The sequence below is a fragment of the Diorhabda sublineata genome, chromosome 6, assembly GCF_026230105.1.
Source record: "Diorhabda sublineata isolate icDioSubl1.1 chromosome 6, icDioSubl1.1, whole genome shotgun sequence".
Classification (NCBI taxonomy): Eukaryota; Metazoa; Arthropoda; class Insecta; order Coleoptera; family Chrysomelidae; genus Diorhabda; species Diorhabda sublineata.
Window position 1 is genome coordinate 34,040,739 of NC_079479.1, and position 14,687 is coordinate 34,055,425.

Genomic DNA, 14,687 nt, shown 5'->3' on the forward strand with positions numbered 1-14,687 from the left:
TGTCAAGATTCGGTTAGACTTAACTTCCGTTGGAAACGAAATGTACCTGCATTAAATTGATTGCTGTGCTTGTTTTGTATTTTGCGGCGTTATTTCTTGATGGTTTCGCAGTAAACATGTGCATTGGCCTTGTGGTAAGACTTAAATAAACTTTTCTACCCCAAAAAACGGTTTTCACGTGTTTTTGAGGTGTCAAGATTCGGTTAGACTTAACTTCCGTTGGAAACGAAATGTACCTGCATTAAATTGATTGCTGTGCTTGTTTTGTATTTTGCGGCGTTATTTCTTGATGGTTTCGCAGTAAACATGTGCATTGGCCTTGTGGTAAGACTTAAATAAACTTTTCTACCCCAAAAAACGGTTTTCACGTGTTTTTGAGGTGTCAAGATTCGGTTAGACTTAACTTCCGTTGGAAACGAAATGTACCTGCATTACATTGATTGCTGTTTAGTTTTTGAAATGCAGTACGATGTCTGTGATTGGGAAGGCTCTAGGGTCCGCACCGAATTTTGTGTCTATGAATTTAATTGTTAGTTTTTCTGGAAGCAGCGAGTGAAAAAATGGACTATACTGAATCTGTAATATCTGTGGTGGTTTACTGGGTTTTAATAATAAAAAACATGGAATATACTAAAAATTAATTTATTTACAAATCATATCACATGGGGCAAGACGTAAATAAATTATTAATAAATTAAAGTGAACATTCAATCGTCTAATAAAAATTCTACAAGTAAAAAATTTCTATACGATACAAAATAAATAGTAATGAAACGAATATGAGAAATAAATAAAATAATAAATAAAATGGAATGATACGGATCAAAATTTCGAAAATTTTTATCAAAAATAGAGAATACAAAAAAGCAATGTCATATTAGGACAGTCCTTTAAAGAGGTAGCTATTCACCACGTGTTTTTGACAGATTTTTAATGTATTCTGTACAGCAAATCACAACTTGCGAGACTGATTTTTCCTCAGTAAATCGTCATTGAAAACACATTTAAAATTCAGTCTCTTATGGAATAATAATACTTGTTCAATATATCACAATATATAATACAATATCAATGGTTAAAAAGCCATAGATTTTATTAAAATAATACATATATTTATACCGACCTCTTTCGCTTATATCTCGAACCAAAATTGGGAAAAATATTTATTTTGATTCGTGATAAATGCTGTAGGTAAAAAATTATTTTCAAAAAACGAAAAAGGTTTGTCGAAAATTCACTAAAATAGAAAAAGTCTTGATACGTACGCAGCCGAATATTATCTAATAATAAATAAATAAATTACTACAGTAATATCACAGAAATATACGCACTGAGATTTCATAGGACATTCCGCTATGGGTATTATCTAAGAGGCACTTTGTTGTTTAGTCCTTTTATGTTTTAACAAATTCTTCTTCCCGCGATTTTTATTTTTCGTTTGTTTTTTATTTTCTTTTCCACCGAAAACTTTCCTTTTCTTCTGTCTTAAAATCCTCCTACTTTGTTTGAAGAATTTTTTCATTTTTTTGAAAAAATCTACGTCGACGTCCTGAAGTTCAGTCAGACTGTTTAATTTGTAACTGCATCCGTGAGACATACTTCTACGGATCTGTTTGATCGCCCGCATCGATTTCGGTTTAATGGGTTCGAACTTGGTTAAAGTGTCATTAAATTCGCACATGACGCTTTTCAAATTAGCCTCTACTTCTTCGTACATCGATTTCCTCAATGCCGTATTATATTTTACATCGGTTTCTACTCGAATTGCTGAGATTTTATGCACCAGCTTCGCCAACTCCACCATACTTTCATAAAATATGTGACTCGTCTGTAACAAAAAAAAAAATAAAAATTCATTTCGTTATTTACACTGTGAGCAATAAATAAAAAGCAAGAGATAGGTTTGAGAATAAAAAAACCGGGAACGGATTTACCAGGTTTTAGTAAATCAGCAACATTGACCATCTACGAGGTGGAATTTATGAAAGGGTTCTACTTGGCTGTTTAATACTGATTCATGAGTGTTTTTGGGAAGGAAATCATTCAAACGACTCGTAATGAGCGGTCAATACCGGCCTTAATGAGACAGACGACTTATATGCAGATTTCGAGACCTTTTCATCAAAGCCTTTGGTGGAAATTTTGAGGTAGTAATCGTATGCTCCGGATATTGGGATGGTTGATGTTGATGGCTTGGGTTTTTTTAGAATTGAGAGTCACCCTTCGAGAACTGATTCAGGAGATTTTGGTACTTGTTGAGGCACAGAAAACAGTCCACTGCGATATTTTCTAGTATTGATTAGATTTTATTGGAGAGATCATCTTAATTGAGAAATTGGAAGCAGAGCCTTCATTCTATGGTTTGCGATATCCCCTGATTTAATGCATCTGATTTTTTTTTTGAGTTATTTAAAGGCGAAATTTGTAGAACAAAACCTGGTGAGTTTAAAGGCTAATTCGTATTTAGAACCCAAACAATTCAGTTTAAAGGTTCATTGAAAAAGTATATTTTTATATAAGAAAGCAGAAAGAAGAAAAGCCATATGAAAATTTTAATAATGTAAGAGTTTATTTCGCACATTTTGTTTACTTGAAACAAACTTAACCTTGTTCAAAATCCATATTTCACTGACAAGTGGAAACAGGTAAAAACTTAGACTGACGGAATGAGACTTGAAGATAAAACAAATACCAAAAAAAAAAAAATTCTGACTAGAAATTTCCAATAAATAAGATCGAAAAATTGAGTAACGCGAAATCAGTACGGATAAGGGGTTTCAGAAGCTTGAAATGGTTTAAAAATTAGAATTTTCGCAATATTATTAACAAAATTGGCTCAATTGTAAATTAAATTGATTAGAATTTATTATTTGGAAGCTGTCTAGAAGATATTGTGAAAATTGGTGAATTATCTAAATTTTAAAGAAGGTTTTGCTCTAATTTTCTGATATTTTTTTAATTAACCCATAAATATAAAAGAAAATCTTGTTACTAATAAAAATAGAATCAATTAACTAACCTGACTGAAGTTACTCGATTTTGTCATCAAACGTAATACGGGATTCACTTTCGGACAATTTTTAGTTTGATTGCTATCAGCATTCTGCAAAAAAAAAAAGAAATGATCAGTACAATCGCCTTTCCAAATCACATTTTACTAATATTCTTTTCCGCGTTAATTTATGTACAAAGTGCAATGTCGATAACAGCGATAAAAAAACCACGAAAACGTCGCCGTTATGCGAGAAAAAAATTTATTCTAATAATCAATTCTTGTAAATACCGCAGCAATAAACATGTTAATCATGTTAACGTAACCTTAATTAAGATAGGTCGCTAAAATTTCAAAGAATAACTCCGATGTTTGCGTTTCATAGAACACCTATTTATTGAAACAATAAATTCCCAGTAATGATTTACTTACATGTGGGTAAATTGCTTTCAACTTTTTATTCACTCCAGTCTCCAGCATTTTAATAAATATTCTGAGTTGATTTTCGGCCGGGCTTCTTCCGTGCCTCAAAAGGACTGTTTGTATACTGCAAGGATTCGTCCACCATTGCGGTTCGGTCGCAGGAGCTGTCATTGTACTAGATATACTTGACAATACAACTGCTATGCTCAAAATGAACGATAAGTTATCTAGAAAAGAAAAATAACGTTTACCGATATTGTCGATAAATTTTAGGTGGATTAACGTTTGATAAGTGATAAAATAATCGTAGTCCTAGCAATATACACCCTGGAATCAATAATTTGCGTCAAATCTAATCCAGACACACCAATTTGCAATAGCCATTGAAATTTGTTGATGGAAAATTAAAGCTCATACTTTTGAGAGCCTAAAAATATCAATAATCATCTTTTTTTTTTGATCTAAGTACGTCAAAATGATATTTTAGGTGGATTAACGTCCGATAAGTGATAAAATAATCGAAGTCCTAGCAATGTACACCCTGGAATCAATCATTTGCGTCAAATTTAATCCAGACACACCAATTTGCAATAGCCATTGAAATTTGTTGGTGGAAAATTAAAGCTCATACTTTTGAGAGGCTAAAAATATCAATAATCATCTCTTTTTTTGATCTAAGTACGTCAAAATGATATTTTAGGTGGATTAACGTTCGATAAGTGATAAAATAATCGTAGTCCTAGCAATGTACACCCTGGAATCAATCATTTGCGTCAAATTTAATCCAGACACACCAATTTGCAATAGCCTTTGAAATTTTTGATGGAAAATTAAAGCTCATACTTTTGAGAGGCTAAAAACATCAATAATCATCTTTTTTTTTTTTTGATCTAAGTACGTCAAAATGATATTTTAGGTGGATTAACGTTCGATAAGTGATAAAATAATCGTAGTCCTAGCAATTTACACCCTGGAATCAATCATTTGCGTCAAATCTAATCCAGACACACCAATTTGCAATAGCCATTGAAATTTGTTGATTGAAAATTAAAGCTCATACTTTTGAGAGGCTAAAAATATCAATAATCATCTCTTTTTTTGATCTATGTACGTCAAAATGATATTTTAGGTGGATTAACGTTCGATAAGTGATAAAATAATCGTAGTCCTAGCAATGTACACCCTGGAATCAATCATTTGCGTCAAATTTAATCCAGACACACCAATTTGCAATAGCCATTGAAATTTGTTGATTGAAAATTAAAGCTCATACTTTTGAGAGGCTAAAAATATCAATAATCATCTTTTTTTTTGATCTAAGTACGTCAAAATGATATTTTAGGTGGATTAACGTTCGATAAGTGATAAAATAATCGTAGTCCTAGCAATGTACACCCTGGAATCAATCATTTGCGTCAAATTTATTCCAGACACACCAATTTGCAATAGCCTTTGAAATTTTTGATGGAAAATTAAAGCTCATACTTTTGAGAGGCTAAAAATATCAATAATCATCTTTTTTTTTGATCTAAGTACGTCAAAATGATATTTTAGGTGGATTAACGTTCGATAAGTGATAAAATAATCGTAGTCCTAGCAATGTACACCCTGGAATCAATCATTTGCGTCAAATTTAATCCAGACACACCAATTTGCAATAGCCATTGAAATTTGTTGATGGAAAATTAAAGCTCATACTTTTGAGAGGCTAAAAATATCAATAATCATCTTTTTTTTTGATCTAAGTACGTCAAAATGATATTTTAGGTGGATTAACGTTCGATAAGTGATAAAATAATCGTAGTCCTAGCAATGTACACCCTGGAATCAATCATTTGCGTCAAATTTAATCCAGACACACCAATTTGCAATAGCCTTTGAAATTTTTGATGGAAAATTAAAGCTCATACTTTTGAGAGGCTAAAAATATCAGTAATCATCTCTTTTTTTGATCTATGTACGTCAAAATGATTTTTTTGAGCAATATAAATATAAATTTCAGTTATTTTTAAATCAGTTGTTTATTATATGATAAAAATGAAGCTTCACTTTTTATTTATAGCACCATCTGTGTAACGTATCGGATATTAGGATTTTTAATTTTGAAAATTATAGTTTATAAAAAAAATTTTTCGTAAACAAAACCCAGAATTTAAATTTATCACTTTCTATGCTCTAATTGGTTATTTTTTACTAGCAAAATTTTTTTACAAGATAATTTTTAATAAGTTTAGTCGTTCAATAACAGATGGCGTTATTAGTTTCGCCATTTTAGTTTTCTTAAAGTGGTACTACGTTTTTATGAACATGTGCGATTATAGATCGGCACCTTATTCCAATATTCTAAGTCGTAACACAATAATTTAGTACAAAACTTAAAAAATATAGTGCAGTAATGAAATTAATGGTTTTAGAGGTTTTATCACCAAAACAAAATCACAAACAATTAGTGTAAAGTGTATAAGGATTTTTAATTTTCAATATAAAATTAATAAACAAGTTTTAAATATGATCCTCGTGGAAGACGTTTAAAAAGTGAATCTGCATCAGATGATAAAGCAAACATACGGTATATAATTAAGTAAAATGTAAACATCTCTTGAAGAAATACGAATAATATTTCGGATGAAAATTTAGATTGTAGATGCAAAATACATACGGTTCTCAAAACCATTTAGAGCACTTTTCTTTTAGATAATAAATCCACATATAAAAACTTCACAAGTACATTGAAATATAAAAAAATATTTCAAACAAACTTTTTTTTAGACAGAAATCGATTAGCAATTCGAATCAGATGAAACGTTCTATATTTCAAAAATAAAAAAAATTATTATTATTAAGTTTATAATAATAAATTTTTGACATTTCGCTGACCTTTAAAGAAAGACGTAATTTTATGTTTAACTCCCTCAGGTAGTTTTAAATCAAAACCCCGATGAAAATAAATTCAACGTATGAATATTCAATTTAAAATTATACCCAAACTTGTAATTTACTATTGATAAGTTTCTCAGGTAGTGTGAGTCATGTTTAACAAGATATAATTTTATTTTTATATATTCGTTTTAATTTTTTGGTAGACTAATATTTAATTTTTACAACAATTTTTAAATCAGTTCATTATGATGATTAATTAGGGTATTTTATAAAATTTTTGTTTATTATGAGTATAAAAAGATCGAACAAAAATCGTGGATATTTTTTTTAAATAATCTTTTTTTATTTACCGATTAAATAGTATAATGATTTTTTTTATAAGTTATTGTCGTTAATTTATCTAATATATATATTTTTTTTAATTCGGAAGTAACAAATTAATTTTTAATTATATTTATTTTGAATAAATAATTTATATGCAGAAAAACCGTTTACTTACTAAATGAATTAAAAAATAGCATTATTTTTCCCGCACCACAAATTCCGTACCGCACAAATAAAGTCATTTCCACGGAACATGAGTAAACTAAAATCACTCTCACCTAAACACCAAATATTGGCGACTTGTTAGCAAGCTAAATGTCTGACTAAGACTAAACCGCACCAGTTGAGTGGACATCCAACATGAGGTCCAGCCTCCCATGATGAGACCGTCATCAAGATGTTGTATTAAACACTCCTGCCATTTTTTCTTATTGCTTTTCATAGGTGGCTACGATTAATTGTAACAATGCCGCAACAGGAGACAGAGACAGGTACTCAGAGATGATCTACTTGTTTGTTTATAACAAATTTATTACGAAGTTTATTAATTTATCGGTAAACATTGTGATTTATTTGAACGTTTCCAAGAAATTTTATGAAATTCTCGATAATTATAATCATTATAAATACAAGAATATACAAGGAGATTTATCCTTTATAACTTTATAAACTTAAATATGATAATGTATCGAAATTATTATTTCCACTGTCTCGGAAGTCTTAGTAGTTTTACGACATTGTATCCTAATTTAACATTCACCCTTTTTGGGTATTCTAGAATTACTTCAAGTCAATAAAAGCCAATAACAACAAGAAAAATAAAAACGAGGGCGTGTTGGGAAAAACGCTTAGACATTTGTTTTTTTTTTAATGCGCATTCTTTTTTTAAAAAAAATTATAGAGGGTGTATCAGGTGAGAGTGGCCAATACCAACTTTATTAGAAAATTCATTACAATGTCCCAACTGTGTTATTTACGTTAAAAAACGAAATTAAATGTATAAAAAATGTCCCAACTTTTCTATATCCAAAGAAATGATTAACAATTAAAGCTTAGTTACGAAGGACAAAAAAATGCAATGCAGTGAATGATGATAATTATGGTCGAATTGTAGCGTTAGTCACTTATCAATTTTTCGAATATTAAAGGAAAAAAAGCATTTAAAATGATACAAACTTAGTAGAAAGCGAAACTGGTCTTCGATTGAAGTCTTGGTCTTGCGAAAAATGCAACACCAAGATCAGCTGCAGGCTTGCAACACAAAGAACACGCATGCAAGACTCCAACCAAAACTAAACCGGTCTTGGTCTTGGTTTTGGTCTTGCATTTTTTGCAAGACCAAGACCAGCTGAAGGCTTGCAAGACCAAGACCAGCTGAAGGCTTGCAAGACCAAGACCCCGCATGCAAGACTCCGACCAAAACTAAACCGGTCTTAGTCTTGAACTTGCATTTGTTCATCAATACAACTGAGGAGCTCATGGAACAAATAAAAAAAAATGGTATTTGTAAATACTACGTATCTAACAGTCTTTCTCAAAACGCCTTCATTAAAAAAATAAAATAAAAAGTTCTCATCATCAGAATCAACTATCTAATTTATTTTTTCATTACTTTTGAACCTAATTTTTGTTATCATCATTTAACGAAGAAAAATATATTTTTTTCTGTGTTTGTGTGTGTATTTTTTGCCATTAGTTCCACTTCTTTGTCTTGTGCTCTAATTTTGGAAGTAGTACTTCCTCTGAAATCTCCAACTTAATTATTTCAAATGCAATGTTTTAGATTCATTAGAAAGTTCATTACAATGTCCCAACTGTGTTATTTACGTTAAAAAACGAAATTAAATGTATAAAAAATGTCCCAACTTTTCTATATCCAAAGAAATGATTAACAATTAAAGCTTAGTTACGAAGGACAAAAAAATGCAATGCAGTGAATGATGATAATTATGGTCGAATTGTAGCGTTAGTCACTTATCAATTTTTCGAATATTAAAGGAAAAAAAGCATTTAAAATGATACAAACTTAGTAGAAAGCGAAACTGGTCTTCGATTGAAGTCTTGGTCTTGCGAAAAATGCAACACCAAGATCAGCTGCAGGCTTGCAACACAAAGAACACGCATGCAAGACTCCAACCAAAACTAAACCGGTCTTGGTCTTGGTTTTGGTCTTGCATTTTTTACAAGACCAAGACTATCTGAAGGCTTGCAAGACCAAGACCAGCTGAAGGCTTGCAAGACCAAGACCACGCATGCAAGACTCCGACCAAAACTAAACCGGTCTTAGTCTTGAACTTGCATTTGCTCATCAATACAACTGAGGAGCTCATGGAACAAATAAAAAACATGGTGTTTGTAAATACTACGTATCTAATAGTCTTTCTCAAAACGCCTTCATTAAAAAAATAAAATAAAAAGTTCTCATCATCAGAATCAACTATCTAATTTATTTTTTCATTACTTTTGAACCTAATTTTTGTTATCATCATTTAACGAAGAAAAATATATTTTTTTCTGTGTTTGTGTGTGTTTTTTGGCATTAGTTCCACTTCTTTGTCTTGTGCTCTAATTTTGGAAGTAGTACTTCCTCTGGAATCTACTACAGCGTGTTTTACATTTAACTGAAGCGGTATTAATTTGTTTTTTTTGTCAAAATTTGACAATACAAAATTTATTCGATTCGTTGTAGTTTAAAGTTTTAATATTTTCAAAATTAAAATTCCAGTATTAGCTATAGGAGCCGCGATAGAAAAACATTATTAATGATTCGAATCTAAAAGGTCTGAAAAGTTTTGTTTTTTGGTCTTTATTAACTTTTTTATTTTGGCGCATACCTAATAAGCTTTTTCTGTTCTGTGCAGGCTTTTTCACGACACAAAAATAAATTAGGCAATGAAAAATATTAATAAAGCTTAGCAAAAAATTCAATTTAATCTTATCGTTTTTTTGAAATAAATATCAATTAGTTGATATCTACGAAGATATGTTTAAGTAGTTGAAATCAATTAGCAAAATCAAGCTGAAATGCATATTTGTGATTTTGATATAAAAAAAAAATGGGAAACTTTATATTTTAAAATCACTTTACATAATATTTAATATTTTCAAATAAATTATCAGTTCCCTAACCCAACGTAATTCACCTTTACATATTTCCATAACAATTATGTAATCGGATATTTGCAGAAAACTATTTCTGGAAATACTGATATTTATAAATTGTTTTTACTTACAATAACGATTTATTTAACCTTCACTTAATGGAGTTGTAGAAATGTACGTGAAATAAATCTTTTGAATGAGTACTATTCTAACCTAGAACAACAAAATTACGAACGGATTTTCCATGTTATATTTCTTACGCAAACAATTCGAATCGTTTTAATCGATTGTTTGGACATAAAACTAGTTATAATTCGATCATGATGACAAAATTGTGGAAACGTACTAAAAGAAACAATGATCGAGTTTGAGATAACAAATTTTGAAATTTTGGTGTGAGCTGAAATTGAAAGTGACATTGACACATTTTATTACAATTATCGCGGTATTGTGTACTTGGAATTCTTGGTAGATAGTACTACAAAACCGTATCTATGGAATGGAAAGTCAAAATACCGTTTCATTTTTTCATTACGAATGAATTCCCAGGTAAAAGTTGTCTAATAACTAACGGTATTTCCAGATATGATTCCAATTGACTACAAAGACTTGTTTAGAGAGAACTCGCTCATACTACTGGACAAGATTCATAATAATGAAAGTATTTTAGCTAATTTATGTTTTCATACTAATTCAATTATTTCCCTTTTTCATTTTTTAAAAATTGAAAATTTTAAGTTTGTGTGGATTTTCAAAATTTAATCTTACATCAAATTAAAAATAATTATACACATAAATTGCTTCAGTTTCTGTTTTTGTTAATAAATCTTCTCGATTTTAGGTCTTCTCCAATTTTTTTAATTTAATTAACATAGCAAAAGAATTATATCAAAATTCACATCTGTTCTCAATTGTAATATAACAAAAAACAAGAAAACAATTAAATTTATGGAATAGAATTTTTATTTTTGATCGATTCTATGTAAAATTATCTTTTTCTTATCTTGATTTTATCGATGACCTCTCAATCTAATTTCCAAATATCAAGATGTTTGTCCTATGTATTTATAATTATTAATAACGTCATATATATCACTTTTTTTAACGTTCTATATTTTGATATTCATATTGTTTGATATAATTATGCAAGTTGTCAAATTATATTTTGAAATAGATAAAATTTAGGACAAAACGTAATTTCTATTAAAAAAAGTCACTTTAATTAAAAGAACATTAAAATTGAGTTTTATCATTAAAGGAATTTAAATTTAGATGTTATTAGATTGCATTTTTTTGATAAGAAGTCAAATTTATTATCATCTCATCACAGCTGATGAAACATTATCATTAATGATGAATAATTACGTAATTAATTTGCATTGTTTATAACTTGAGATTTATTTTTAGAACAATCAGACGTTTTAATATATTTTTCAATAATTTCTGTCAATAATATTTAGTATATAATCAAAATTTGATACAAAGAAAAAACTAGCTAAAAATACGGTGAGAATATAGAATAAAATTCTTAAAATAATAGTGAGAAAAACGAAAAATTACGGGGTGTGTTAGATACAACGATGTTTAATGTATAGTTGAATTTCTTCACTTTTTATTGAAGAATTTTGTATGAAATTTAACCTTTTGTGAATATTTTTTGGAATTTTTACAAAAAGTCATGTCTTGAGAGTTTGTCATATTTTTTAAAATAATAATAATATTGATGTAAAAAATAAAATAAAAAAACTGTAGTATTCTAAAGTATAGAAGCACAGTATAGAAAGGGATAAATTTATTATTAAAAACTACCCAAATAAAAGGTTGTTTGTTTTTTTTTTAATGTAATATCAATACTCTATAGAAAGTTTTCTATAATATAGTGATTAAAATATGATTTTATAATAAATTACATTATAATTGTTACAAACCCTAACTAGTGCGTCTCCTCGTATTTGCAAACGTGAAAATAAAAAAAATATATAAAACTTCCCGCGTTAATTTGCCGCCGCACTAGTTCCGACACGTTTGAAACATAACAAAACACAATCACCTATGCGAGTAACCTCTCCAAATATACCGCTAACACTTATCATGGTTATTTACCTTTGTTAGACTTCAACCAGACTGCCATTGATCGATTTTGAAACTGTTCCGCCGACTTATGTATACACTCCTTATATATGTTTTCACTTATCTCAAATATGATTCATCAAACGACTCGCAATAATTGTTCTCTGTAGATTTATTCCTCTCGGACATGTCAGTCTATTTTATTCTAGCTGATCCCACTCCACCGTAGTTTTCGTCTTGCATTCATGATCCTACGGGAGCACATCATACATATGACGTAGAGAAGTGACGATAGAAACAAAAAAAAAAGAGGAGAGTTTGTTTAATTTATACGTAGTTCGATTAAATTGTTTATTGAGGAAGTCGGAACGAATTTCAGGTATATGACTAACGAACGTGGCTTCCAATTTACAAATATCAAATTTGTACTTTAAATCAAAGCGTATGAAATTTTAATATTCCGATATTTGATTATATACAATCATATATCAGTATTTAGCGCGATGAGGTAATTGTGGTATATTAGAAAATTATTTAATCAAAACTTTCGTATATATGGAGATAACACCTTAATTAATAATTGATAAGAATGATAAGCACTATTTCTCTGTGTATCACACAGTCTATTTGATATAAAATATCTATTAGTATTCCTTCAGGTTCAAGTTTTTATGATTTTTTATAATTTATAAAACGAGCAGAAAGTGAAATAAAGAGAAATGACAGAAACAAGCAATCAAACACAAATATTAATACTAAATCGAATACTGAAGGTGAACAAAAGGAAATAAAGGTCTAGAAATCCGTTGCTTTCTGATGATCCTGTAACTGAATATTATTGTTAGGCTACAAATCGATCCGAGCTCCCCGAGAGCCACCTGCGAGCGGACCGCTGGTCATGTAGTAACTACAGGATGTGATTTGACTTTCAGGAATTCGTTACTGTGGTTTGAGATCATGGAATTGAGCGATTGAGCTCCGCAATCAACAAGAACTAAATTTAAATATATCGCTTCCAAGGGGACACCTAATGTGCATCAAGTGTTGCCAGGATCAAAATTCAAAATAAAGTTTGAATAAACTAAAAACGATAAATAAGGCAGTCAACATTTTTTTTAATTTTTTGATCTTATATTTTCAATAAATAAATATAAGTTCTGCCGTGGAACTTTGTAACAAAAAATTTACCTGAGAAAAGGTCGGGTTCAATTAGTTGTATAGTACAAAAAGACACAATTACCACGCCTCCGTTTCGTCTTCAAGAATTGATTTATTACTTTCGTTGCTTTCCAAACAGTCTTTAAACATTGTGGAATATTAGATTTTAGTAATAGAAAGAAAACTGTCAACCTTGAAAAATTTCTAACAATAGACTTTTATGAAAAAGTAGGGAAATAAGTAACAAGCATTTTAAAGGGTATGACTTGTTCGAGTAACGTTCAGGTGGTTATTAAACACGTTTTGAGTCATGTAATTTCTTCTATATTGAATTGAGTACAGCTCCTGACCCACGAAAATTAGTTTGTCACTGATTTTCTGGATTTAGATATTTCTCGGTTGAGTTAAAATTAAAATTTTGGCCGCTAAGCGATATATTTTTGTTCATATTTTCAAAATTCCGAATTTTTCGAATAATTCGAATTCCAAGCCAAATTTCGGAAAAAGTGAGAGTAGAAAAAATGTAGTTTAAGAAATTTTCTACAAAAAAGGTTTATTGTGATTTTTCCCTAAGAGCTGTCATTTCTTTGTAAAACGCGCTCGAACTTAGGGGTCGCATTTTATTAAAAAGTTTTCGCGCCACGTCCTCGGCTGAAGAATAAACTTCTGTATCTCCTCGAAAACTCAACACTTCGGAACGAAAGAAAGTGCATTTTACTCATTAGAGTCTCTACTTTTCAACTGCATCTACAAAAAAATTCAAACTTGTAAAATTTTCTTGGAAAACAACACGAACGGGATGGTTTTTTGCTGGCTGCCTGGGTGAACTTAAAACACATGTGTCTGTGACTCTGCTACACCCAGCAGCGAACCCTTGCTTGAGGTCGTCAATTAGACGATTACCTTTAAAATGAGACCAATTATACCTTTCAACTCACTCTGTGATAAGAAAAAAAACTACTTTTACTAATGTTAATTGTTGAATACCAGCCATAATAAATGTTAAAATATTGGTTTTCAAGGACTTGAATCCTGCGTTACATAAATGAATGAGGAGGCTAAAGAGGGATAAAAAACATGATACATGGAAGTCTACGACGGTAGACGTGAAGTGTGTTGATCATTCAATTGCTCAATCCATTGCTCAGAAAGTTCTTTCTACCTCCAGTAACTCATCATCCAATTTTGTACATTGCGTTTTCTAATAGTTATGATATTACTGGAGATTCTATTAATTAGTTTCAAGTACTTCATGCACGAGTATAATACAATATTTTATATACGACTACATTAAAAAATACTTTTCTTTGTTGAAAACAGAATTATAAACATATATTTGTTACAAAAGCTTACGACTTAAGTTACATTATCTAACAAATATAAAAATTTAGTTTGGTAATTTTTTTCTTCCACTGTTTATAAGGGATGTTTAAATTTAAATTTATGGTAGTTTTCAACAATGAATAATGGGACTATTACGTTAATAATTTCCATTGACATTAGCTTGACTTTTCCGAAAAATATTCAATAAGAACAGACTAAAATATTAGTCCTTTGCGAGTGAATTAAAATTGCAAAATTTAGAGTTTCTAGTTTTACTAAAATTTTAGAGAAAGAAAAAATAAAAACTTTCAGTCGTCGCGTTTTAAAGGTGATATTTCGGCTGAGGAAATTTTGTTATAGGAAACCACCCTGTATATTCGTGAGATTGACGTGGTTTTTATGTATTTCAATTTTG

The 14,687-nt window shown here is 29.9% G+C and overlaps 1 protein-coding gene across 3 annotated transcripts; it reads right to left on the minus strand.

Annotated features, from left to right (window-relative positions):
• Positions 1–626: 626 nt before the first annotated feature.
• On the minus strand, positions 627–11,865 carry LOC130445393 (uncharacterized). Of its 3 annotated transcripts, none has more exons than XM_056780989.1 (4): positions 11,825–11,865; positions 3,425–3,642; positions 3,020–3,103; positions 627–1,828 (listed from the first exon to the last, which is right to left on the minus strand). In XM_056780989.1, the coding sequence occupies exons 1-4, from the start codon at positions 11,850–11,852 to the stop codon at positions 1,367–1,369; spliced, it is 792 nt and encodes a 263-aa protein (XP_056636967.1). In that variant the 5' UTR covers positions 11,853–11,865; the 3' UTR covers positions 627–1,366. The 3 variants fall into 3 exon arrangements, with proteins under 3 accessions (XP_056636967.1, XP_056636966.1, XP_056636969.1); XM_056780988.1 differs by lacking the exon at positions 11,825–11,865 and adding an exon at positions 6,795–6,950; XM_056780991.1 differs by lacking the exons at positions 3,020–3,103; positions 11,825–11,865 and adding an exon at positions 6,795–6,866 and having other exon boundaries at positions 727–1,828.
• Between the last annotated feature and the right edge of the window lie 2,822 nt (positions 11,866–14,687).

What these genes read in the sequence shown, in the direction of transcription:
- LOC130445393 (XM_056780988.1), bottom strand. Translation starts at nt 6,861, where the DNA reads ATGACTTTATTTGTGCGGTACGGAATTTGTGGTGCGGGAAAAATAATG. An exon ending in GCTATTTTTTAATTCATTTA is followed by an intron (nt 3,643 to 6,794) that starts GTAAGTAAACGG and finishes TTTCTTTTCTAG; the next exon opens with ATAACTTATCGTTCATTTTG. An exon ending in TGAAAGCAATTTACCCACAT is followed by an intron (nt 3,104 to 3,424) that starts GTAAGTAAATCA and finishes TTTTTTTTGCAG; the next exon opens with AATGCTGATAGCAATCAAAC.